The 27,128-nt window shown below is 56.1% G+C and overlaps 1 protein-coding gene across 7 annotated transcripts in view; it reads left to right on the top strand.

Annotated features, from left to right (window-relative positions):
* shc1 (SHC (Src homology 2 domain containing) transforming protein 1) overlaps window positions 1–27,128 on the top strand; it is a 159,007-nt gene that overhangs the window by 89,480 nt on the left and 42,399 nt on the right. For 6 of the 7 annotated variants that reach the window (XM_070868655.1, XM_070868657.1, XM_070868656.1 and 3 more), the window contains 3 exons: window positions 3,128–3,292; window positions 20,027–20,097; window positions 23,315–23,378. In XM_070868655.1, coding sequence (XP_070724756.1) covers window positions 3,128–3,292; window positions 20,027–20,097; window positions 23,315–23,378 — 300 coding nt within the window. Of the gene's footprint in view, window positions 1–1,342; window positions 3,293–20,026; window positions 20,098–23,314; window positions 23,379–27,128 lie in introns of those variants that run through there. The other variant, XM_070868654.1, reaches the window with a different exon arrangement.

The following is a 27,128-nucleotide window of genomic DNA, read 5'->3' as shown; positions in this document are numbered from 1 at the left end:
CTCCACCTATTTTCTATGTCTATGTAAACAGCAAACTGATGTTGGTTTGAGGGATAAATATTGGCCCCAGGACACCGGGGAGAACTCCCTCTGCTCTTCTTCCAATAGTGGCCCCGGGATCTTTTACATCCACCTGAGGGGGCAGACGGGGCCTCGGTTTAACGTCTCATCCGAAAGATGGCACCTCCGACAGTGCGGCGCTCTCTCAGTACTGCCCCTCCGACAGTGTAGAGGGAGCTTTACTCTATCTTACCCCATGCTGTACCTGCCCTGGGAGTGTTTGATGGGACAGTGTAGAGGGAGCTTTACTCTGTATTTAACCCCGTGCTGTACCTGCCCTGGGAGTGTTTGATGGGACAGTGTAGAGGGAGCTTTACTCTGTATTTAACCCCGTGCTGTACCTGCCCTGGGAGTGTTTGATGGGACAGTGTAGAGGGAGCTTTACTCTGTATCTAACCCCATGCTGTACCTGCCCTGGGAGTGTTTGATGGGACAGTGTAGAGAGAGCTTTACTCTGTATTTAACCCCATGCTGTACCTGCCCTGGGAGTGTTTGATGGGACAGTGTAGAGGGAGCTTTACTCTGTATTTAACCCCATGCTGTACCTGCCCTGGGAGTGTTCGATGGGACAGTGTAGAGGGAGCTTTACTCTGTATCTAACCCCCTGTACCTGCCCTGGGAGTGTTTGATGGGACAGTGTAGAGGGAGCTTTACTCTGTATTTAACCCCATGCTGTACCTGCCCTGGGAGTGTTTGATGGGACAGTGTAGAGGGAGCTTTACTCTGTATCTAACCCCCTGTACCTGCCCTGGGAGTGTTTGATGGGACAGTGTAGAGGGAGCTTTACTCTGTATCTAACCCCCTGTACCTGCCCTGGGAGTGTTTGATGGGACAGTGTAGAGGGAGCTTTACTCTGTATCTAACCCCCTGTACCTGCCCTGGGAGTGTTTGATGGGACAGTGTAGAGGGAGCTTTACTCTGTATCTAACCCCCTGTACCTGCCCTGGGAGTGTTTGATGGGACAGTGTAGAGGGAGCTTTACTCTGTACCAAACCCCGTGCTGTACGAGCGTTCGATGGGGACACAGGGAAGGGCACAGATCGGTCAGCTTGATGAGCAAAAATGTTTCTTCATGTTTAAAAGAGGAAGGAAAATAAATCAACCGTAAATGCATTTAATCATGGGCAGTGAGGCAAGCTCTATACGTGCCGGCAGCTGAGAATCCGTGCAGGGTAGATTGCTGTACTTAGTGCATGAGTCAGCAAGATGCTGTTGATTGAGCCGTTGCCTGACACCCCAGAGACCATTAGTCACCGGCAGCCATCGAACACTGCCGGAATAATTCATTACCACGCACACGGCTTTAAAAAGCCCACTCGGCCTGAGCCCATTCATAAAAATTGCAGGAGCTGCCGACGCCGTAGACAGGCTCTGATTCTTCTCTCCTCCTCCTCCTCCTTTCCAGCCCTCCTCCTCCTCCTCCTCCCCTCCACCCCCTTTCAGTCGGAGCTTGCGGCCGCTGAGCAGCAGTTTCTGGCAGCCGGGGGTCTCGGCAGCAAGGAGGCGGACCGGCAGCCCTGCAAACCTGTCGCCGTTCTCTCCGCCGCACCGTTGTTGTTTGTCGCCTTTTCCGAGAAGCTCCCTGTGACTTTATTGCTGAGATCCTGGGACCCTTGCGTGGCACAGTTCGTCTCTCTCTCTCTCTCTCTCTCTCTCTCTCTCTCTCTCTCTCTCTCTCCTGGGTGCTTTACAGAGGAGGAGAGGATTGAAATCAGGCCGGAGGGAGCGTTTTGACAAAGCGATCAGCGGCTCCTGGCTCGGCAGCGGGTTGTGCATGTTCCGTGGACCAGACCGACGCACCTCTGACCAGCCTTTCACTGCCCGTGAAGCTCCGTTGCCACCGGACCAAGACCTCGCTCTGTCAAGCCCCGTGTGGTGGCTGGTGTGCAACGTGAAAAGAACCCACCCACAGGCACCTTCCACCCTTCAGGATGTAGTTCGGTACACGGGATATCGGCTCCATTGAAACACCCGTGAACTCGTTGAACGCACCCCTTTTGTGGCTTGGATGCTGGGTCATCCTCGCTACGAGGGACTGGCGAACACTATACTGTACCTGCCAAGAGACTCGGGCAAGCGTGTGAGGTGCTCACTAATCCCGAGACCGTGTTGCCCGGCCAGTAAAGACCATCCCTCTCTCGCCTGCGAGCCTCTGCTCAGTGGGATACGCATGCTGCTGGTTATACTGGGGCACCGTGTGTGTGTGTGTGTGTGTGTGTGTGTAGTTTAATTCCCCTCCTCCTTACGAATCGGAGTTGGCAGCCAGCTGTGTGGGGCCGGATTTAATTCGGTATCAGTCGAAACGTTACCTGGAGAAAGCAGCGGGCACAAGAATTCTGTTGAAGCGCGTGGAGGAATTGCGTTCGAAAGTACCTTTCCCTGCGGGGTTCCCGAAGTAAAAAGCGTATTGACTGTCTTCAAAAGACGTCGGCGATTGCCTGTGTGACGTCGTCCCGAGATCGCTCCACCTGCATTTACAGGGCAGTCGTCCTCCCCCTTTCCGGTCCGCGCGCCGCTATCCGAAGCAGTTGCCATGTTGCTGGTGTGGTCACGGTTCTGCTCCTGATCGGGATTCCCGGAGCCACTGTGCGGTGAGGGGGCGGGGGTTGTGGTGCGAGTGTCGGAAACCAGTCCCCCAGCTGCGTGCTGAGGTGGCTATGAAAGCACGTGCCTGCCCCCGATTCAGCCAGCAGCGCCGGGCAGGGCTCCCTTGGGCGCGGCCATGGTTCCGACCAGCAAGTACAGCCACTTCCGCAACGACTCGGCCAGCTCGGCGGACGGGGCGGAGGGGCCCGGCGAGCAGGCCGCCCCTCCGCTGTCCGCCTCGCCCTCCGCCTCTTCGCTGACCCCCATGCTGCCGGCCGGCGATCCCGAGGACAGCCCCACCACCCTCTGCTCCTTCTTCCCCCGCATGGCCAACCTCAAGCTGGCCCGCCCGGCCAGCCTGCTGAACCTGAAGGGCTTCGCCGGCGGGGCGAAGGAGGGCAACGCCGCCGCCGCCGCCGCCCCGGCAGTGCCAGACGACCCCGACGCTAGACCTCTGCCTCTCTTGTCTCGCCCCATGCAGGACATGAACAAGCTCGGCTGCGGGGGGAAGAAGACGCGAGTGGAAGGCGGGCAACTCGGCGGGGACGAGTGGACGCGCCACGGCAGCTTTGTCAACAAGCCGACCCGCGGCTGGCTGCACCCCGACGAGAAGGTGATGGGGCCGGGCGTGTCGTACCTCGTGCGGGTGAGTGCAACCGACCCCTGGTGCGCCACGGCGGGGCTTTCCGCGCGCTCGGACTGCGTCCGTACAACGGCCCCTGTGTGTCCCCCCCGTCTGTCCCCCCATGTGTCCCCCCATCCGTCCCCCCATGTGTCCCCCCATCCGTCTCCCCCCGTGTGTCCCCCCGTCCGTCCCCCCGTGTGTCCCCCCATCCGTCCCCCCGTGTGTCCCCCCATCCGTCCCCCCATCCGCCCCCCCGTGTGTCCCCCCGTCCGTCCCCCCCATGTGTCCCCCCGTCCGTCCCCCCCATGTGTCCCCCCGTCCGTCCCCCCCATGTGTCCCCCCGTCCGTCCCCCCATGTGTCCCCCCGTCCGTCCCCCCCATGTGTCCCCCCGTCCGTCCCCCCATGTGTCCCCCCGTCCGTCTCCCCCCATCCGTCTCCCCATGTGTCCCCCCGTCCGTCCCCCCCATGTGTCCCCCCGTCCGTCCCCCCATGTGTCCCCCCGTCCGTCTCCCCCCATCCGTCTCCCCATGTGTCCCCCCGTCCGTCCCCCCATGTGTCCCCCCATCCGTCCCCCCATGTGTCCCCCCGTCCGTCCCCCCCATGTGTCCCCCCATCCGTCCCCCCGTGTGTCCCCCCATGTGTCCCCCCGTCCGTCCCCCCCATGTGTCCCCCCATCCGTCCCCCCGTGTGTCCCCCCATGTGTCCCCCCGTCCGTCTCCCCCCGTCCGTCTCCCCATGTGTCCCCCCGTCCGTCCCCCCATGTGTCCCCCTGTCCCCCCCCCCCCCCACGGCCCGTGTCCCCCTGTCCCCCCCCACGCCCCGTGTCCCCCTGTCCCCCCCACCCCGTGTCCCCCTGTCCCCCCCCACGCCCCGTGTCCGCCTGTCCCCCCCCCTCCCACGCCCCGTGTCCCCCTGTCCCCCCAACGCCCCGTGTCCCTCTGTTCCCCACGCCCCCTGTCCCCTCCCCCCCAGCCCCGTGTCCCCCTGTCCCCCTCCCACGCCCCGTGTCCCCCTGTCTCCCCCCCCCCCACGCCCCATGTCCTCCCCCCCACGCCCCATGTCCCCCCCCCCCACGCCCCGTGTCCCCCCCCCACGCCCCGTGTCCCCCTATCTCCCCCACGCCCCATGTCCCCCCCTCCCCACGCCCCGTGTCTTCCCCCCCCCCCCCCACACGCCCCGTGTCCCGCCCCCCCCCCACACCCCGTGTACCCCCCCCACACCCCGAGTCCCCTGTCCGTTATCGAGGCCGCCAGCAGGAATGCTCTATGCCCAGTCGTTCCCTTTAACTAAACACTGGCGAGCCTGTGGGAGCTGAACCCAAGCCTAAGTAAGCACCCACTCTAAACAAACATTCCTACTGACTGCTGTGCACTGTATTGCAGAACAGTTAGCATCCTGTCTCTCTTTCCCCCCCGCCCCCCCCCCCCCCCCGTCTTTCTCTCTCTCTCTCTCTCTCGCTGTCTCTCTCTCTCGCTGTCTCTCTCTCTCTCTCTCGCTGTCTCTCTCTCTCTCTCTGTCGCTGTCTCTCTCTCTCTCTGTCGCTGTCTCTCTCTCTCTCTGTCGCTGTCTCTCTCTCTCTCTCTGTTGCTGTCTCTCTCTCTCTCTCTCTCTCGCTGTCTCTCTCTCTCTCTCGCTGTCTCTCTCTCTCACTGTCTCTCTCTCTCTCTCTCTCGCTGTCTCTCTCTCTCTCTCTCTCGCTCGCTGTCTCTCTCTCTCGCTCGCTGTCTCTCTCTCTCTGTCGCTGTCTCTCTCTCTCTCTGTCGCTGTCTCTCTCTCTGTCGCTGTCTCTCTCTCTCTCTGTCGCTGTCTCTCTCTCTCTCTCTCTCTCGCTGTCTCTCTCTCTCTCTCGCTGTCTCTCTCTCTCGCTGTCTCTCTCTCTCTCTCTCGCTGTCTCTCTCTCTCTCTCTCGCTGTCTCTCTCTCTCTCGCTGTCTCTCTCTCTCTCTCGCTGTCTCTCTCTCTCTCGCTGTCTGTCTCTCTCGCTCGCTGTCGCTCTCTCTCTCTCTCGCTGTCTCTCTCTCTCGCTCGCTGTCTCTCTCTCTCGCTCGCTGTCTCTCGCTCGCTCGCTGTCTCTCTCTCTCTCTCGCTGTCTGTCTCTCTCGCTCGCTGTCTCTCTCTCTCTCTCGCTGTCTCTCTCTCTCTCGCTGTCTCTCTCTCTCTCGCTGTCTCTCTCTCTCACTCGCTGTCTCTCGCTCGCTCGCTGTCTCTCTCTCTCTCTCGCTGTCTCTCGCTCGCTCGCTGTCTCTCTCTCTCGCTCGCTGTCTCTCTCTCTCTCTCTCTCGCTGTCTCTCTCTCTCTCGCTGTCTCTCTCTCTCTCTCGCTGTCTCTCTCTCTCTCGCTGTCTGTCTCTCTCGCTCGCTGTCGCTCTCTCTCTCTCTCGCTGTCTGTCTCTCTCGCTGTCTCTCTCTCTCTCTCGCTGTCTCTCTCGCTCGCTGTCTCTCTCTCTCGCTCGCTGTCTCTCGCTCGCTCGCTGTCTCTCTCTCTCTCGCTGTCTCTCTCTCTCGCTCGCTGTCTCTCTCTCTCTCGCTGTCTCGCTCTCTCTCTCGCTGTCTCTCTCTCTCGCTGTCTCTCTCGCTTGCTGTCTCTCTCTCTCGCTCGCTGTCTCTCTCTCTCGCTCGCTGTCTCTCTCGCTCGCTGTCTCTCTCGCTCGCTCGCTGTCTCTCTCTTTCTCTGTCTGTCTCCCTCTTAGAAAGGTCCACTTAACTCAGTTTAGAAAAAAAGTTAATGAACATGCAGCATTTTTCTGTTTTTTTTTGGGGGGGGGGGAGATGGGGGGTCCAACGAAGGCTCTGTATTTCCCAGTTTCCTAGCACTCTGGTATGAAGCACATGATGTGTCGGCTTTGCATCGCGTGATGCCTTGCGTCTATCTCCGTGTAGTTGGCTCGTTACAATACATTATAGTTTTGCTGCAGGCTTCTGTTTAGCCTCCACTCTGTGCCATCAATCCACCGATGATCAAAGTTCTGAGTGGCTCGTTGGCCAACTGTTAGCTGCGAAGTCTGCCATTGAAACTCCCAGCTCCCCTCCCCCAAAAACACATCCAAGTTCAGATTTTCTCTCCCGCTTTCCTTTCCGCCCCATAAGAAATAGGAGCAGGAGTCGGCCATACGGCCCCTCGAGCCTGCTCTGCCATTCAATAAGATCATGGCTGATCCGATCATGGACTCAGCTCCACTTCCCCGCCCGCTCCCCATAACCCTCGACTCCCCGATCGTTCAAAAATCTGTCTATCTCTGCCTTAAATATATTCAATGTCCCAGCCTCCACAGCTCTCTGGGGCAGAGAATTCCACAGATTTACAACCCTCTGAGAGAAGAAATTCCTCCTCATCTCCGTTTTAAATGGGCGGCCCCTTATTCTGAAACTATGTTCCCCCTGGTTCTGGATTCCCCCGCGAGGGGAAACATCCTCTCTGCATCTACCCTGTCCAGCCCTCTCAGGACCTTGTATGTTTCAAGAAGATCGCCTCTCATTTTTCTAAACTGCAAAGAGTACAGGCCCAACCTGCTCAACCTTTCTTCACAAGACAACCCCCTCATCTCGGGAATCAACCGAGTGAACCTTCTGTGAACTGCCTCCAATGCAGGTATATAAGGCAATGATTTGTGCTGGCATTCAGTTCTGTAGGGATTAGAAGCCCTTTGTTAGCCCGCACAAGCGACCACTCCTGATGCGAGCTGGACGACAAGGCTATTTGATTGAGTGTGGCATTCCAGCTGATCCAGGTTCTGCCCTCAGCTGACCTCCGCACGTGGCTGGGAAACCAGCTGCGTGACCCTAAAGAGTGGGGACTCTGGCTGATCATTTTATCGCCCCAGACATTAGGCCAGTCGTAGCGGCCTCCTTGCTCCAGCTCACATCCGTCAATTTGACGGCAGAGACGTAAGGGACGATCGTGGTCAGTGTATCTCCGTGACTCGTCAGGGACTGCGCTCATAACCTGAGCCACTGGGGCCGCCTAAGATAGCAACATAATGACTGGAACTTTTATGCACACAGCACTCTCTTGCCTCTGAGTCAGAAGGTTGTGGGTTCAAGCCCCACTCCAGAGACCCGAGCACAAAAATCTAGGCTGACACTCCCAATGCCAGTACTGAGGGAGCGCCGCACTGTCAGAGGGGCGGTACTGAGGGAGCGCCGGAGGGGCGGTACTGAGGGAGCGTCGGAGGGGCAGTTCGGAGGGGCGGTACTGAGGGAGCGTCGGAGGGGCGGTACTGAGGGAGCGTCGGAGGGGCGGTTCGGAGGGAGCGTCGGAGGGGCAGTTCGGAGGGGCGGTACTGAGGGAGCGTCGGAGGGGCGGTACTGAGGGAGCGTCGGAGGGGCGGTTCGGAGGGAGCGTCGGAGGGGCAGTTCGGAGGGGCGGTACTGAGGGAGCGTCGGAGGGGCGGTACTGAGGGAGCGTCGGAGGGGCAGTTCGGAGGGGCGGTACTGAGGGAGCGTCGGAGGGGCGGTACTGAGGAAGCGCCGGAGGGGCGATACTGAGGGAGCGTCGGAGGGGCGGTTCGGAGGGGCGGTACTGAGGGAGCGTCGGAGGGGCGGTACTGATGGAGCGTCGGAGGGGCGGTTCAGAGGGGCGGTACTGAGGGAGGGGCGGTACTGAGGGAGCATCGGAGGGGCGGTTCGGAGGGGCGGTACTGAGGGAGCGTCGGAGGGGCGGTTCGGAGGGGCGGTACTGAGGGAGCGTCGAAGGGGCGGTACTGAGGGAGCATCGGAGGGGCGGTTCGGAGGGGCGGTACTGAGGGAGCGTCGGAGGGGCGGTACTGAGGGAGGGGCGGTACTGAGGGAGCATCGGAGGGGCGGTTCGGAGGGGCGGTACTGAGGGAGCGTCGGAGGGGCGGTACTGAGGGAGCGTCGGAGGGGCGGTTCGGAGGGGCGGTACTGAGGGAGCGTCGGAGGGGCGGTTCGGAGGGGCGGTACTGAGGGAGCGTCGGAGGGGCGGTACTGAGGGAGGGGCGGTACTGAGGGAGCGTCGGAGGGGCGGTACTGAGGGAGCGTCGGAGGGGCGGTACTGAGGGAGGGGCGGTACTGAGGGAGCGCCGGAGGGCCGGTACTGAGGGAGCGTCGGAGGGGCAGTTCGGAGGGGCGGTACTGAGGGAGGGGCGTTACTGAGGGAGCGTCGGAGGGGCGGTACTGAGGGAGCGTCGGAGGGGCAGTTCGGAGGGGCGGTACTGAGGGAGCGTCGGAGGGGCGGTTCGGAGGGGCGGTACTGAGGGAGCGTCGGAGGGGCGGTACTGAGGGAGGGGCGTTACTGAGGGAGCGTCGGAGGGGCGGTACTGAGGGAGGGGCGGTACTGAGGGAGCGCCGCACTGTCGGAGGTGCCATCTTCTGGATGAAACATTAAACCGAGGCCCCATCTGCCCCCTCAGGTGGATGTAAAAGATCCCATGGCCACTACTGGAAGAAGAGCAGGGGGAGTTCTTTCCTGGGGCCAATCTTTATCCCTCACCCAACATCTCGAAAAACAGATGACCTGGGTCATTATCACATTGCTGTTTGTGGGAGCTTGCAAAATTGGTTTCCTGCATTACAATAGTGACCACACTTCAAAAAATGATTCATTGGCTGTAAAGCGTTTTGGGGCACCCTGGGCCTGTGAAAGATGCTATTTAAATGCACATTTCTCCCGCACAGTGGTGTGTCTGTTGGAGTCCTGTTCCTGTGTGTGCAGGCACAGTGTAATAGTGTCTCGTCACCCTGCAACCCTCGCATATCTGCACATCTTTAAGCTGAAATAAAATTATCAGCAGCCTCCAGAAACTGTGGTTTCCATCCTGCGGTTTTCTAGTTTGGATTAAATAAAAATAGAGTCGTTGCAGTCGTTGACATTTGCTGCAGTGTTTTATAGAGTGTTATCTGATCCATAGTTGTTGCTTGTAGCCAGAAGTCTTGGGTAACTTACTTTTCAAAGTATCTTTCTTCAGTTGGGTGTCCTGATGCAATAATGTAACAGAATCATAGAAGGGTACAGCACAGGAGGATCCCAGTGGGCCCATGGAGCCCGTGCTGTGCCAGCTCTGTGACAGAGCGATCCAATCAGTCCCACTCCCCCCCTGCTCTTTCCCCACAGCCCGGCACATTTCCCCCCTTCCAGTATTTACCCAATTCCCCCGTTTGAAAGTCCCGATTGAATCTGCTCCCACCGCCCTTTCAGGCAGCGTGTTCCCAATCACACAAAAATAAATGTTTCCTCCTGTCACCTCTGGATATCAGCTCGTGGCTCAGCGGGTAGCACACTCGCCTCGGAGTCAGAAGGGTGTGGGTTCAGGTCCCTCTCCAGGGACTTGAGCACACAAATCTAGGCTAACATTCTCAGTGCAGTGCTGAGGGAGCGCCGTACTGCGCTGTCGGAGGGGCAGTGCTGACAGAGCGCCGCACTGTCGGAGGGGCAGTGCTGAGGGAGCACCGCACTGTCGGAGGGGCAGTACTGAGGGAGCGCCGCACTGTCGGAGGAGCAGTACTGAGGGAGTGCTGCACTGTCGGAGGGGCAGTACCGAGGGAGGGTCGCACTGTCGGAGGAGCAGTGCTGAGGGAGCGCCGCACTGCACTGTCGGAGGGGCAGTACTGAGGGAGTGCTGCACTGTCGGAGGGGCAGTACCGAGGGAGGGTCGCACTGTCGGAGGGGCGTTATGGAGGGAACGCCGCACTGTTGGAGGGACAGTACTGAGGGAGCGCTGCACTGTCGGAGGTGCCGTCTTTTGGATGAGACGATAAACCGAGGCCCCGTCTGCTCTCAGGTGGACGTAAAAGACCCCAAGGCACTATTTTGAAGAAGAGCAGGTGTCCTGGCCAATATTTATTCCTCAATCAACATAACAAAAACTGATTATCTGGTCATTATCACATTGCTGTGTGTGGGAGCTTGCTGTGCGCAAATGGGCTGCTGCATTTCCCACATTACAACAGGGACTAATTGGCTGTAAAGCGCTTTGGGACTGCCAGTGGTCGTGAAAGGCGCTAGATAAAAGTCTTTCTTTTCATAACTCATAATTCATAATCCGTCCCTTTGTTACCTCCAGACTTGACTATTCCTTCGCACTCCTGGCCGGCCTCCCATATTCTACCCGACGTAAACTAGAAGTGATCCAAAACTCGTCTGCCCCCGTGTCCTAACTCGCACCGAGTCCCGCTCACCCATCACCCCCTGTGCTCACTGCCCCGTGTCCTAACTCGCACCGAGTCCCGCTCACCCATCACCCCCTGTGCTCGCTGCCCCCGTGTCCTAACTCGCACCGAGTCCCGCTCACCCATCACCCCCTGTGCTCGCTGCCCCCGTGTTCTAACTCGCACCGAGTCCCGCTCACCCATCACCCCCTGTGCTCGCTGCCCCGTGTCCTAACTCACACCGAGTCCCGCTCACCCATCACCCCCTGTGCTCGCTGCCCCGTGTCCTAACTCGCACCGAGTCCCACTCACCCATCACCCCCTGTGCTCGCTGCCCCGTGTCCTAACTCGCACCGAGTCCCGCTCACCCATCACCCCCTGTGCTCGCTGCCCCCGTGTCCTAACTCGCACCGAGTCCCGCTCACCCATCACCCCCTGTGCTCGCTGCCCCCGTGTCCTAACTCGCACCGAGTCCCGCTCACTCATCACCCCCTGTGCTCGCTGACTGTCATTGATTGGCTCCCGGTTAAGCAACGCCTCAGTTTCAAAATTCTCATCTTTGTTTACAAATGCCTCCATGACCTCCTCGCCCCTCCCTATCTCTGTAACTCCCTCCAGCCCCGCAGCCCCCCGAGATGCTCCTTAAAACCTACCGATTTGACCGAGCTTTGGATCACCTTTGCTAATAGTTCCTTATGTGGCTCGGGCTCAAATTTTGTTTTATAACGCTCCTATGAAGCACCTTGGGACGTTTTACTACGTTAAAGGTGAAGATAGCATAAGAAATAGGAGCAGGAGTCGGCCATTCGGCCCCTCGAGCCTGCTCCCCCATTCAATAAGATCATGGCTGATCTTCGACCTCAAGTCCACTTTCTCGCCCGATCCCCATATCCCCATATCCCTTGATTCCCTTAATACCCCAAAATCTATGAATCTCAGCCTTGAATATACTCAACGACTGAGCCTCCACAGCCCTCTGGGGCATAGAATCCCAAAGATTCACCACCCTCCGAGTGAAGAAATTCCTCCTCATCTCAGTCCTAAATGGCCGACCCCTTATCCTGAGACTGTGTGACCCCTGGTTCGAGACTCCCCAGCCCGGGGGAAACACCCTCCCTGCATCTACCCTGTCAATCCCCCTCAGAATTTGAGATGACCTCTCATTCTTCTAAACTCTTGAGAATATAGGCCTCGTCTCCTCAGTGTCTCCTCATAGGACAATCCCCCATCCTAGGAATCAGTCTAAATAGTCCAGATATTTTTTTCCAATTGCAAGGTAATACACATTAGGACACAGAAGTGTAGAAGAACAAAGGAATCTTGGAGTGCATGTCCACAGATCCCTGAAGGTAGCAGGCCAGGTGGTTAAGAAGGCATATGAAATGCTTGCCTTCATTAGGCAAGGCATGGAATACAAGAGCAGGAGGTTATGCTTGAACTGTATAAAACACTGGTTAGGCCACAGCTGGAGTACTGCGTGCAGTTCTGGTCACCACATTACAGGAAAGATGTGATTGCACTGGAGAGGGTACAGAGGAGATTTACCAGGATGTTGCACTAGAGAGGGTACAGAGGAGATTTACCAGGATGTTGCACTAGAGAGGGTACAGAGGAGATTTACCAGGATGTTGCACTAGAGAGGGTACAGAGGAGATTTACCAGGATGTTGCACTGGAGAGGGTACAGAGGAGATTTACCAGGATGTTGCACTGGAGAGGGTACAGGGGAGATTTACCAGGATGTTGCACTAGAAAGGGTACAGAGGAGATTTACCAGGATGTTGCACTAGAGAGGGTACAGAGGAGATTTACCAGGATGTTGCCTGGACTGGAGAATTTTAGCGATGAGGAAAGATTGGATAGGCTGGGGTTGTTTTCTTTGGAACAGAGGAGGTTGAGGGGAGACCTTATTGTGGTGTATATAATTATGAGGGACCTGGATAGAGTGAATAGAACGGACCTGTTTCCCTGAGCAGAGGGGTCAATAACCAGGGGGCATGGATTGAAAGTAATTGGGGGGGGGAGGTTTAGAGGGGATTTGAGGGGAAATGTCTTCACCCAGAGGGCGGTGAGGGTCTGGGGTGGAACTCACTGCCTGAAAGGGTGGTAGAGGCAGAAACCCTCACCACATTTAAAAAGTACCTGGATGTAACACTTGAAGTGCTGTAACCTACAGGGCTACGGACCGAGAGCGGGAAAGTGGGATTAGGCCGGGTGGCTCTTTGTCGGCCGGCGCAGACACGATGGGCCGAATGGCCTCCTACCGCGCTGTAAATGTCTGTGATCCTATCCACCTTGTGACAACACCGATCTGACCGGAGCCTCCGAGCTTTTTATTTTCTCAACGGCCGAGGGGACACGATAGGCCTGCGGCATGCGTAGGAAGCGATGTACCGGGCATCTGTCTTAACTGGGCAAGAGTCGTAGCTACGTGTTGATCATTGAGCGCCATCTCAGCGGTTTGACATTTCAACGCGTATGACAGGAAGTCGAGGTGGTCCGAATGTCAGATAGCCGAGCATCCACAAAGCCAAGCTCCCTCTCTGTTTGCGAGCAGTTTGTGGCTTGTGTGGGTTCCTGACCACCGGGCCTGCTGCTCGCAGAGCACGGCGCCCGTAGCATTAAGCTGTGCTGTAGTTTTTCTGGGCTTGGGAGTGCCAGTGAATCTCGAAAGCGTGCAAGGGCCTTTTGCTGATGCTACCAAGGTTGAGTGAAAAGAAATTCACTCAACAGAAGTATGGCTCCTAGACGAGGCTTTGAAAGGTCATGGACTGGAGCAGGAAGGGAAGAGCGATAGTAATTCATTTGATTAAATTCGTAAAACTCCAATGGGTGAGTCAATCTTTGCCCTTTGAAGCGAGGATTGTGTTAGCATTAGAAAACAGAACACTCCTCGATCCTCCGTTCACCCAGAGACCATAGAAACAGAAAATAGGTGCAGGAGCAGGCCATTCGGCCCTTCGAGCCTGCACCACCATTCAATATGATCATGGCTGATCATTCCCTCAGTACCCCATTCCTGCTTTCTCTCCATACCCCTTGATCCCTTTAGCCGTAAGAGCCACATCTAACTCCCTTTTGAATATATCCAATGAACTGGCCTCAACAACTTTCTGTGGTAGAGAATTCCACAGGTTCACAATTCTCTGGGTGAAGAAGTTTCTCCTCAACTCGGTCCTAAATGGCTTATCCCTTATCCTTAGACTGTGATCCCTGGTTTTGGACTTCCCCAACATCGGGAACACTCTTCCTGCATCTAACCTGTCCAATCCTGTCAGTATTTTATGTTTCTATGAGATCCCCTCTCATTCTTCTAAATTCCAGTGAATGTAAGCCTAGTCGATCCAGTCTTTCTTCATATGTCAGTCCTGCCATCTCGGGAATCAGTCTGGTGAACCTTCGCTGCACTCCCTCAATAGCAAGAATGTCCTTCCTCAGATTAGGAGACCAAAACTGTACATAATACTCCAGGTGTCGCCTCGCCAAGGTCCTGTACAGCTGCAGTAAAACCTCCCTGCTCCTCTACTCAAATCCTCTCACTTTGAAGGCCAACATGCCATTTGCCGCCTTCACCGCCTGCTATCTCTGTAACCTCCTCCAGCCCCAACACCCCTCCTTATCTCTGTAACCTCCTCCAGCCCCTGTACACCTCCCTATCTCTGTAACCTCCTCCAGCCCCTGTACACCTCCCTATCTCTGTAACCTCCTCCAGCCCCTGTACACCTCCCTATCTCTGTAACCTCCTCCAGCCCCTGTACACCTCCCTATCTCTGTAACTCCTCCAGCCCTGACACCGCTCCCTATCTCTGTAACCTCCTCCAGACCCTACACCCCTCCCTATCTCTGTAACCTCCTCCAGCCCCTACACCCCTCCCTATCTCTGTAACCTCCTCCAACCCTCCGAGATCGCTGTGCTCCTTCAATTCCGTCGGCTGCCTGGGCCCCAAGCTCTGGAATTCCTTCCCTAAACCTCTCCATCTCCCTCTCCTCCTTTAAGACGCTCCTTAAAACCTACGTCTCTGACCCAGCTTTTGGTCGTCTGAAGAGAACTCCTAATATAAATGATTGTACAGATGTTTTGTACAGTATGTATGCAGGTTACACATTGCAGGTGTTTATTAATCTGAGAACCATAGGCGGCTGCAGCACAGACGGAGCCCTGTTTCAACCATTTAGCTGTCAGTGCGGCGCTCCCTCAGCACTGCCCCTCCGACAGCGCAGTGCGGCGCTCCCTCAGCACTGTACTGGGGAGTGTCAGCCAAGATGATGTGCTCGAGTCCCTGGAGTGGGACTCGAACCCACACCCTGCTGAATCAGAGGCCAGCGGTGCTGTCCACTGAGCAGTGATGGGCTTGCCTAAAACGCAAGCCCCGAGGGAGGAACTTCCCAACTGCTGGCTTAGCAAATCTGGTAAATTCCCTTTTAGTGTTCCCAGAGGCCACATGAGGCCCACTTACTTGGGAGCCAGTAGCTTTGGGACAACATGGCAGTGATTGAAGAGGGTTCTGCTGGCCAGCGGTATTGATTTCAAGCGGAGCCGCACCATCTCCAAGAAATCAGTTGTCGAATTGATGAATTGTTAAACACAGGCCAAATTGAGAGATCACGCTAAAACTCTTCAACAACGATTGTGTCACTAATTTGTGACGGATACATTCTCTGCTCAATGCTGCTGCTTCGGCACCTCAGTTCCCAGGCCAGCCATGATCAAATATGTCCCTTGCTCGCCTTTGAAAGCGCGATGATAAATGAGAATCGGGGCAGCCTGTACCCACTTCCTTCTGGACGCGAACCCCAGCCAATAGTCGTCATCGTCATAGGCGGTCCCTTGAAACGAGGATGACTTGCTTCCACGCCAAGTAAAGGATGAGTTCACAGGTGTTTCAATGAAGGACCCGAACTCCATCCTGAAGGGTGGAAGATGCCTGTGGGTGGATTTTTTTAACGTGGGGTGACCGTTACACACCAGCCACCACACGGGGCTTGACAGAGCGAGGTTTTGGTCCGGGGCAAGGGTTAACCAGGACGACTGGAGACCAGCTCTGCTGCACGGACCCAGTGCGCTCACATATCGCACAGTGTGGGCTGGGCCCGTGCTGCCCCCTGGGGCCCTCGCCTCTCCTGGGCCCCCGAACACGCGCCTCTCCCGGGCCCCGATCACGTCCCTCTACAACCTCTCGCCGCTCCTTCGCCCCGACCTCGCCGCTCCTGCTGTACCTGCCCCGCGCTCCAATCACCGACCTGGATCTTCGATGACGTCGCTCTTCGCTGCCGTCGCTCTCCTGCACCAGCTCACGCAGCCAGCATCATTGTTAGAATGGTGCAGCACAGGAGGTGGCCATTCGGCCCATCGAATCTGCGCCAGCTCTTTCGCAGAGCGCTCCAGTCAACCCCACTGCCCGTTAATCTCTCCCCAGATCCCTGCAATTCTTTCTCCGTCAAGTACTTGTCCAATTCGTCTTTTGAAGGCGATCATTGAGTCTGCATCCACCACGCTTTCAGGCCATGCGTTCCAAACCCTCACCGCTCGCTACGTGAAAAAAAAAAACTTTTCCTCGTGTTGCCTCTGGTTCTTTTGCCAATCGCCTTCAGTCTATGCCCTCCAATTATCAACCCTTCCGCCAATGGAAACGGGTTGTCTTTATTTACTCAATCTAAACCCTTCCTGTTCTTAAACGTTTCGATCAAATCTCCTCTTGGCCTTCTCTGCTCCAAGGAGAGAATAAAATAACTCATTAAAATGACCGCTACTCAAGTAGCAATCCCTCTCCAAAGACATATAGATGACTGGTGATGAAAATGCTGACTTGGCAGATTAAGAGATGCTCCTCAAGGGTTGAGATTGGGGCAGAGTAAAAACAAGACTTGCATTTCTATAGCGCCGTTCGCAAATTCAGGACACAAAGCGCTTCACAGCCAATGAAGCACTTTTGGAGTGCGGTCACTGTTGTATTGTGGGAAACGCGGCAGCCAATTTGCGCACAGCAAGCTCCCACACACAGCAATGTGATAATGACCCGGATCATCTGTTTTAGTGATGTTGGTTGAGGGATAAATATTGGCCCCAGGACACCGGTGAGAACTCCCCCTGCTCTTCTTCCAATAGTGGCCCCGGGATCTTTTACATCCACCTGAAAGGGCAGACGGGGCCTCGGTTTAACGTCTCATCCGAAAGATAGCACCTCCGACAGTCCGGTGGCGCTCCCTCAGTACCGCCTCTCCGACAGTGCGGCGCTCCCTCAGTACCGCCCCTCCGACAGTGCGGCGCTCCCTCAGTGCCGCCCCTCCGACAGTGCGGCGCTCCCTCAGTGCCGCCCCTCCGACAGTGCGGCGCTCCCTCAGTGCCGCCCCTCCGACAGTGCGGCGCTCCCTCAGTGCCGCCCCTCCGACAGTGCGGCGCTCCCTCAGTGCCGCCCCTCCGACAGTGCGGCGCTCCCTCAGTGCCGCCCCTCCGACAGTGCGGCGCTCCCTCAGTGCCGCCCCTCCGACAGTGCGGCGCTCCCTCAGTGCCGCCCCTCCGACAGTGCGGCGCTCCCTCGGTGCCGCCCCTCCGACAGTGCGGCGCTCCCTCGGTGCCGCCCCTCCGACAGTGCGGCGCTCCCTCAGTGCCGCCCCTCCGACAGTGCGGCGCTCCCTCGGTGCCGCCCCTCCGACAGTGCGGCGCTCCCTCGGTGCCGCCCCTCCGACAGTGCGGGGCTCCCTCGGTACCGCCCCTCCGACAGTGCGGGGCTCCCTCGGTACTGCCCGTCCGACAGTGCGGCGCTCCCTCGGTACCGCCCCTCCGACAGTGCGGGGCTCCCTCGGTACCGCCCCTCCGCCAGTGCGGGGCTCCCTCGGTACTGCCCGTCCGACAGTGCGGGGCTCCCTCGGTACCGCCCCTCCGACAGTGCGGCGCTCCCTCGGTACCGCCCCTCCGACAGTGCGGGGCTCCCTCGGTCCCGCCCCTCCGACAGTGCGGGGCTCCCTCGGTACCGCCCCTCCGACAGTGCGGGGCTCCCTCGGTACCGCCCCTCCGACAGTGCGGGGCTCCCTCGGTCCCGCCCCTCCGACAGTGCGGGGCTCCCTCGGTACTGCCACTGGGAGCGTGGGTCTGGACCTTTGAGCTCATGTCTCTGGAGTGGGGACGCGAACCCAAACCTGACTCAGGCGAGAGAGAGAATGCTATCCACTGAGCCACGCCTGACCCCATCCACTCGCTGTGAACACCCCTACAGCTTCCTGCACGTTACAAGAGCAATTCGGGCTCGCAAATTAACAGGGTCATTTTGCTTGGATTTTGAACGGCTGCCTTTTGTGAAAGAAAGTGCCTCCAGTTATATCCTGCCTTTTACGACCTCCGGACGTCCCAGTGCCTGTAGTAGCCCAGCGCCCATAAAGGACAACACAGCATTGCAGTAATTCAGGGGAACACGACCATCTAACCATGACTGTTTGAAGCTGTAGCGTTACCAGGAAAGCCATTCCCTATTTCCGACTGTTCCCTCGGGAGCAACACACCCTTGAGTTTTTACTGGTCTCTGCGGCGGTTTCCCGGATTAAAGCGAAGGCACTTTGTTTTTAAAAAAAAATGATCTCCATGGGGGGAACGGAATTAGCTGGGCACTCTTAACAGCAGCTGTACAATCCATTAGCTTGTTGGACTTGCACACGCCGTAGTTCTAACCTTGTTTTCCGTGTTTTTAGTCATTGTGCCGGAGCGTACATTATGTGAGCCCGCAGAATTTTATTTTTGGCTTCTCCGTCTCATATGCTCCCCCTCCGGAAGGCATAATGGGCTAGATTTTCGGTTCTGCTCATTTCGGGGCGGTAAAGGTTACGTCTGCAGCCACAAAAGTTTACCATCCAGGATCCCCCTCTGCCCCGAGTGTGGGGCGGAACGCTAAAGGAGGGCGTTCCACACCCCTCTCGGGGCGCTAGGCCGGCTGACCAACTGGGAATCCCGAGCTTAAGTGCCGGCCTGGTAGCAGCCTAAGTTGGTGGGGGGGGAAAAAAAAACCACCCCACAAAATGCACACAAAACATTCCCAATACACCTCGCCCCACCCTACATTAGCATAAATTGCCAAGATTAAAATGATTGTGTCCCTAACACAGATGAGGCTGCACACAGGGAGGTTGAAGTAACAGTGACCTCAGTCTTTAATAAGACACTCCAGAGTGAGGAACAGGCCTTGGGGGCCGGCTTATATACAGTGCTCCCAAGGGTTTGCTGGGATCCCTTGGGACTTCAGGGGATGCGCTCCCTGGTGGCGGAACATGGGAGTGCATGCTTTACAGATACCAACAGAAATAAACAAAACGATCAAACTTCGCACATTCATTACTTACCTCACTCACTGCCGCCGGGATAGCTCTGAGGGCCTGGTTTTTCAGGCGGTCCCACCACGGGGTGCTACAGGGTGAGCGCGCAACAAAAGATCGCGTGTGCGCGCGTCTGAATTCTTTCCACACTGGGAAATATGAACTTGCATTTCTATAGCACCTTTCACAACCTCAGGGTGCCCCAAAGTGCTTTGCAGCCAATTAAGTAAATTTGTTTTGGAGTGTAGTCACTGATGTAATGTGGGTAACGCGGCAGCCAACTTGCGCACAGCAAGCTCCCACACACAGCAATGTGATAATGACCTAGATCATCTGTTTTAGTGATGATGGCTGAGGGATAAATAATTGGCCCCAGGACACCGGGGAGAACTCCCCCTGCTCTTCTTCCAATAGTGGCCGTGGGATCTTTTACGTCCTGAGAGGGCAGACGGGGCCTCGGTTTAACGTCTCATGCGAAAGACGGCGCCTCCGACAGTGCGGCACTCCCTCAGTACCGCCCCTCCGACAGTGCTTCGCTCCCTCAGTACTGTCCCTCCGACAGTGCGGCGCTCCCTCAGTTTTGCCCCTCCGACAGTGCGGCGCTCCCTCAGTACCGCCCCTCCGACAGTGCGGCGCTCCCTCAGTACTGCCCCTCCGACAGTGCGGCACTCCCTCAGTACTGCCCCTCCGACACTGCGGCGCTCCCTCAGTACTGCCCCTCCGACAGTGCGGCGCTCCCTCAGTTTTGCCCCTCCGACAGTGCGGCGCTCCCTCAGTTTTGCCCCTCCGACAGTGCGGCGCTCCCTCAGTACTGCCCCTCCGACAGTGCGGCGCTCCCTCAGTACCGCCCCTCCGACAGTGCGGTGCTCCCTCAGTACTGCCCCTCCGACAGTGCGGCGCTCCCTCAGTACCGCCCCTCCGACAGTGCGGTGCTCCCTCAGTATTGTACTGGGAGCATCGGCCTGGATTTTGTGCTCGGATACTTTGGAGTGGGACTGGAACCCACAACCTTCTGACTCTGAGGCAAAGGGAGAGAGTGCTACCCACTGAGGCACTCTAAAATGCATTGTCCCTTTTCGGCAGTAACCCAGAGAAAAGATTAAAATGAGACTTCAGGTTTGTATAATGTGAAATTTCCTGTGAGGGTGCACGTTTGTTATTTCCTATTTGTGATTTAAGAACAGACGAAATAGGAACAGGAGTTGACCATTCGGCCCTTCGAGCCTGCTCCGCCATTCAATAAGATCATGGCTGATCATTGACCTCAACTCCACTTTCCTGCACTATCCCCATACCCCTTAATTCCTGAATATCCGAGGGATATTATTAATGTATTAATATATTTTTTTCAGTACATGGGATGCGTGGAAGTGCTTCAATCCATGAGGGCTCTGGACTTCAACACCAGGACACAGGTCACAAGGTGAGCTGAGGCCTTCAAAGTACCGGTTGAATTTTTGATTCCATTTATCTTCTTCCACCCCGATAACTTGTTTGTAGTCAGCCTTCCTCAGTCAAGAGGTGGAAGCAATGTTGAACAACTTTCTATTTAAAAAAAAAACATTCTGAATCTTTTCCGGGAAGTTAGCGCAAGAATTAGGAGTAGCAGTAGGCCATTCGGCCCCTCGAGCCTGCTCTGCCATTCAATAAGATCGCGGCTGATCTTCAACTCCACTTCCCTGCACTATCCTATATCCCTTAATGCCCCGAGAATCCAAAAATCTATCATAGAATCATAGAAATTAACAGCACAGAAACAGGCCGTTCGGCCCAACCAGTCCTTGCCGGCGTTTATGTTCCACTCGAGCCTCCTCCCGTCTTTCCTCATCTAAATCTATCAGCATAACCCTCTATTCCCTTCTCCCTCATATGTTTGTCCAGCCTCCCCTTAAATGCATCGATACTATTTGCCTCAACCCCTCCCTGTGGCAGCGAGTTCCACATTCTCACCGCTCTCTGGGTGAAGAAAATCTCTTCCGAGTACCCTATTGGCTTTCTTGGTGACTGTCTTATATCGATGGCCTCTAGTTGTGCTCTTCCCCACAAGTGGAAACAATTTCTCAGTCATCATCATAGGCAGTCCCTCGGAATCGAGGAAGACTTGCTTCCACTCTTAACACGAGTCCTTAGGTGGCTGAACAGTCCAATACGAGAGCCACAGTCCCTGTCACAGGTGGGACAGACAGTGGTTGAGGGAAGGGGAGGGTGGGACTGGTTTGCCGCACGCTCCTTCCGCTGCCTGCGCTTGGTTTCTGCGACGAGACTCGAGGTGCTCAGCGCCCTCCCGGATGCACTTCCTCCACTTAGGGCGGACTGGTCTTTGGCCAGGGACTGCCAGGTGTCGGTGGGGATGTTGCACTTTATCAGGGGAGGCTTTGAGGGTGTCCCTTGTAACGTTTCCTCTGCCCACCTTTGGCTCGTTTGCCGTGAAGGAGTTCCGAGTAGAGCGCTTGCTTTGGGAGTCTCGTGTCGGGGCATGCGGACAATGTGGCCCTGCCCAGCGGAGCTGGTCGAGTGTGGTCAGTGCTTCGATGCTGGGGATGTTGGCCTGGTCGAGGACGCTAACGTTGGTGCGCCTGTCCTCCCGGGGGATTTGTAGGATGTTGTGGAGACATCGTTGGTGGTATTTCTCCAGCGACTTGAGGTATCTACTGTACATGGTCCATGTCTCTGAGCCATACAGGAGGGCGGGTATTACTACAGCCCTGTAGACCATGAGCTTGGTGGTAGGTTTGAGGGCCTGGTCTTCAAACACTCTTTTCCTCAGACGGCCGAAGGCTGCACTGGCGCACTGGAGGCGGTGTTGGATCTCGTCGTCAATATCTGCCCTTGTTGATAAGAGGCTCCCGAGGTATGGGAAATGGTCCACGTTGTCCAGGGCCACGCCGTGGATCTTGATGACTGGGGGACAGTGCTGTGCGGTGAGGACAGGCTGGTGGAGGACCTTTGTCTTACGGATGTTTAGCGTAAGGCCCATACTTTCGTACACCTCAGTAAATACCTCGACTATGTCCTGGAGTTCAGCCTCTGTGTGTGCACAGACGCAGGCGTCGTCCGCGTACTGTAGCTAGACGACAGAGGTTGGGGTGGTCTGGGACCTGACCTGGAGACGGCAAAGGTTGAACAGCTTCCCACTGGTTCTGTAGTTTAGTTCCACTCCAACGGGGAGCTTGTTGACTGTGAGGTGGAACCTGGCAGCGAGGAAGATTACTGTATCCACTCTATATCAAAACCTTTCGTAATTTTAAAGTCCTATCAGTTCACCCCTCAGCCTTTTTTCAAGGGAAAAGAGACCCAGCCTGTTCCTGATATCGCACTTCCGGTATCATCCTTGTAAATCTTCTCCGCCCCCTCTTCAGTGCCTCCCTCTCCTTTTGGTAATGTGGGGACCAGAACTCGGCAGGACTGTCTGCCATGCCACACCACAGCTGTCCGTGCCAATTGGCTTTTGAATCGGTGCATTTAAAATTAACACCACTCACTGTTTAAGAGGACAGTTAGAATCATAGCAGATTTACAGCGCGGAAGGAGGCCATTCGGCCCATCGTGTCCACGCCGGCCGACAAAGAGCCACCCAGCCTAATCCCACTTTCCCGCTCTCGGTCCGTAGCCTTGTAGGTTACGGCACGTCAAGCACACATCCAAGTGGCTTTTAAATGTGATGAGGGTTATTTTATGCCCCCTGGTTATTGACCCCTCTGCCACAGGAAATAGATCCGTCATATCCACTCTGTCCAGGCCCCTCATAATTTTATACACCTCCTCAATTAAATCTCAATTCCAAAGAAAACAGCCGCAGCCTATCCACTTTTCCCTCATAGCTCAAATTCTCCAGTCCTGGCAACATCCTCGTAAATCTCCTCCGCACCCGTTCCAGTGCAGGGTTTTTTAATTATTCGTTCGTTCCGGGATGTGGGCCTCGCTGGCCAGGCCCGGCATTTGTTGCCCGTCCCTAATTGCCCCTCGAGAAGGTGGTGGTGAGCCGCCTTCTTGAACCGCTGCAGTCCGTGTGGTGAAGGTGCTCCCACAGTGCTGTTAGGGAGGGAGTTCCAGGATTGTGACCCAGCCACGATGAAGGAACGGCCGATATATTTCCAAGTCGGGATGGTGTGTGACTGGGAGGGGAACGTGGAGGGGGTGGTGTTCCCATGCGCCTGCTGCCCTTGACCTTCTAGGCGGGTAGAGGTCGCGGGTTTGGGAGGTGCTGCCGAAGAAGCCTTGGCGAGTTGCCGCGGTGCATCTTGTAGATGGTGCACACTGCAGCCACGGTGCGCCGGTGGTGGAGGGAGTGAGTGTTGAAGGTGGTGGGTAGCGTGCCGATCGAGCGGGGCTGCTTTGTCCTGGATGGTGTCGAACTTCTCGAGTGTTGTTGGAGCTGCAACTCATCCAGGCAAGTGGGGAGTGTTCCATCACACTCCTGACTTGTGTCTTGTAGATGGTGGAGAGGCTTTGGGGAGTCAGGAGGTGAGACACTCGTCGCAGAATACCCAGCCTCTGACCCGCTCTTGTGGCCGCAGTATTTATGTGGCTGGTCCAGTTAAGTTTCTGGTCAATGGTGACCCCCAGGATGTGGAGCCCAGAACTGCACGCAGTACTCTAGCTGTGGCCTAACTAGTTGTCTAACTTTCTGTTTCCCGCAGGGAGGCAATAAGTGTGGTGTGTGAAGCTGTACCCGGAGCGAAAGGAGCAGTCAGGAGGAGGAAGGTAACTCGACTAATTAATCCTTCCCGCAGTGCCGAAACGATGATGGTGAAAGAGTGCATTGTGCTGCTTGTATTTAAGTTATGCCACTGGTGCTTTCCACCAGACAGGATGGATGGCACTGCGTCTGATCTGCATCCCACCGGGGCTGCGGTTGGGGAGGAGCGGGTCGCGTCGTGAGGCAGAGGCTGAAGCAACACAGGGTCCCGTGCAGGAGTTGAGATGAATTTTCGAAGTGCTCTCGTTTGTGTATGTATGTCTGTTTATACAGAGAGAGCGAGAGCGAACTTGCATTTCTGCAGTGCCAAAAGGATGCCCAAAGCATTTTACAACCAATGAAGTACTTTTTGGAGTGTGGCCACTGTTGTAATGTGGGAAACGCGGCAGCCACTTTGCGCACAGCAAGCTCCCACACACAGTAATTGGATAAGTGACCAGATCATCTGTTTTTAGTGATGTTGGTAGAGGGATAAATGTTGGCCCCAGGACACCGGGGAGAACGCCCCCTGTTCTTCTTCGAAATAGTGGCCCGGGATCTTTTAGGTCTGCCTGAGAGGGCAGTCGGGGCCTCAGTTTATCGTCTCATCTGAAAGAAGGCCCCTCCGACAGTGCGCCGCTCCCTCGGTACCGCCCCTCCGACAGCGCAGTGCGACACTCCCTCAGTACCGCCCCTCCGACAGCGCAGTGCGACACTCCCTCAGTACCGCCCCTCCGACAGAGCAGTGCGGCGCTCCCTCGGTACCGCCTCTCCGACAGCGCAGTGCGACACTCCCTCAGTACCGCCCCTCCGACAGAGCAGTGCGGCGCTCCCTCGGTACCGCCCCTCCGACAGCGCAGTGCGACACTCCCTCGGTACCGCCCCTCCGACAGCACAGTGCGGCGCTCCCTCGGTACCGCCCCTCCGACAGCGCAGTGCGACACTCCCTCGGTACCGCCCCTCCGACAGCGCAGTGCGGCACTCCCTCGGTACCGCCCCTCCGACAGTGCAGTGCGACACTCCCTCGGTACCTCCCCTCCGACAGAGCAGTGCGGCGCTCCCTCAGTACCACCCCTCCGACAGTGCGGAGCTCCCTCAGTACCGCCCCTCCAACAGTGCGGCGCTCCCTCAGTACTGCCTCAAGGCTGAATCTCGCTCTGTGGGACACGACCTTATTGTGTTTGCCATGAGTTGCATTTTGTGTTTGATGGGACGTGCCTGTGACTCTAACCTGTATGCACTGAGGAAGTGACCATTGTCACTGTCCAGTGTAGCCCTTCTCTCCAAAGAGGAAATTAGCAATAAAAATGGAATATCTTATTCAGCAGCCCCTCTGAGTCGAGGATCACTTGGAAGATGCCTGTGCGTGGATTGTTTTAACGTGGGGTGGCCGTTGCACACCAGCCACCCCACGGGCTTGATAGAGCAAGGTCTTGGTCCAATGGCAAGGGATTCCAAGACGACTGGAGACCAGCTCTGCTGCACGGGCCTAGCGCGCACACACAAACATACACCTACTGTAATCCTTCCTCCTTCCTACAGGACCTCTCTCCCTGGGATTCATAGGGCGCAGTGTAGGCCTCAGAACATCGCTATTGGTCCGTGGCCCTTGACCGTGCTTGGCCATCCCTGACCCTTGACCCCGCTGCCCCAGCAATAAACTGAGCAGCTTCCCAGATGCATTTTTCATTTGCATAAAATCTCTCAACATTTTCCCATGTTGTGGCAGTGTTAATATATTTTTTTTAAAAGTGTGAACTTTTCCACTATTTGAGCCTTTCACTTTAAATTTGCAACTTGTGCAAATTCCTGTTCATTCATGGACTGTCCCGGGATGTGAAATTCCACGTGGGAGAGTGAACGGTTCAGATACTATCCCACGTCTCTCTCTCTTTCCCTTCAAGGTCTGGTTGTTGTCTGGAGATTGTGGCTTTGTAAGCACTTGACAAAATTCCATTACTGAATGGCATGTCTGTCCTGGGATTGACCGCATGGCAGTATAAGCTTCGGGCTGGTGCCAACCAGTCCGGCGCTTGGAACTGAGAGAGACTTTGAGGGGGTTTAGTGTTGTGCTGATGGAGCAAACACTTCATTACAAACCTATGCACTCAGCATCTGGAGGCCGTGTCCTATGAAGCTCTCCACCTCGCCAGTAAAAAAAATTAAGCGCGTTTACTAGGTGAAAGGCTCTGTTTCAGCTTCTGAGAACACAAGGAGCAGGAGTCAGCCATTCGGCCCCTCGAGCCTGCTCCGCCATTCAATAAGATCACGGCTGATCTTCGACCTCAACTCCACTTTCCCGCCCGATCCCTCGATTTCCCGACAGTCCAACAATCTCTGTCTTGAATATACTCAGCGACTGAGCCTCCACAGCTCTCTGGGGCAGAGAATTCCAAAGATTCGCCACCCTCTGAGTGAAGAAATTCCTCCTCATCTCCGTCCTAAATGGCCGACCCCTTACCCTGAGACTGTGTGACCCCTAGACTCCCCAACCCTGGGGGAAACACCCTCCGTATCTACCCTGTCAATCCCCCTCAGAATCTTATATGTTTCAATGAGATCACCTCCCATTCTTCTAAACTCCACAAGAACATAACATAAGAAATAGGAGCAGGAGTCGGCTATACGGCCCCTCGAGCCTGCTCCGCCATTTAATACAATCATGGCTGATCTGATCATGGACTCAGGTCCACTTCCCTGCTCGCTGCCCGTAACCCCTCATCCCCCCCCGCATCGCTCAAGAAACTGTCGATTTCAGTCTTACATTTATTCAATGTCCCAGCTTCCACAGCTCTCTGAGGCAGTGAATTCCACAGATTTACAACCCTCTGAGAGAAGAAATTCCTCCTCATCTCAGTTTTAAATGGGCGGCCCCTTATTCTAAGACCATGCCCCCTAGTTCTAGTCTCCCCCATCAGTGGAAACATCCTCTCTGCATCTACCCTGTCAAGCCCTGTAAGAATTCTTGACGTTTCTAATGAGATCACCTCCCATTCTTCTAAACTCCAGAAGTTATAGGCCCAATCTCTCCTCACAGGACAGCCCTCTCATCCCAGAGATCAGTTCAGTGAACCCCTGTTGCACTGCCTCCAAGGCAAGTCTATCCTTCCTGATGGACGAGACCAAAATGAGACGAGCTTCGGGGAGTCTCGCTGCTTAAAACCTACCTCTTCGACCAAGCCCTGGGCTAATTTCTACTTGTGCGGCTCGGTGTCAAATTTCTATCTCGTGTGAAGCGCCCTGGGGTGTCTCACTACGTTAAAGGGGCAATATAAATACAAGCCTCTTGACTGTTTTAAGGCCCACTAAAAGTTGGATTCTGACTGCACCTCCGGTGTGTCGGCTGCCGTTTGCGCTGAGCTGCCCGCAGTGGTGGGAATAAGACGAGTTTCCTGACAGCGCTTTACCAATCACATCTTTCTTTTTTGAAAGTGCACCAGGAACACTCCAGAGCGGTTCGTAACAATCGCCCGGTTAGCAATTTGTCGCGAGGGCAGTGCGAGTGAGTAACGGTGCAATAAAGGACAACTTTTTGTCAATGTAACATCAATGCCTATATCACAAGCACGGAGGATGTGCTGATGGGGTGAGAGGAAGAGGGATGGAAAGAGGCTCAAGTGGATCGTAAACACCGACACGGACCGGTTGGGCCCAGAAGAACATAAGAAACAGGAGCAGGAGTCGGCCATTCGGCCCCTCGAGCCTGCTCCGCCATTTAATACGATCGCGGCTGATCCGATCATGGACTCAGCTCCACTTCCCCGCCCGCTCCCCAT

This window comes from Pristiophorus japonicus, chromosome 30, assembly GCF_044704955.1.
Source record: "Pristiophorus japonicus isolate sPriJap1 chromosome 30, sPriJap1.hap1, whole genome shotgun sequence".
Classification (NCBI taxonomy): Eukaryota; Metazoa; Chordata; class Chondrichthyes; family Pristiophoridae; genus Pristiophorus; species Pristiophorus japonicus.
Note: the sequence above shows the minus strand (reverse complement) of the source record. Positions and strands in the feature narration are given on the sequence as shown.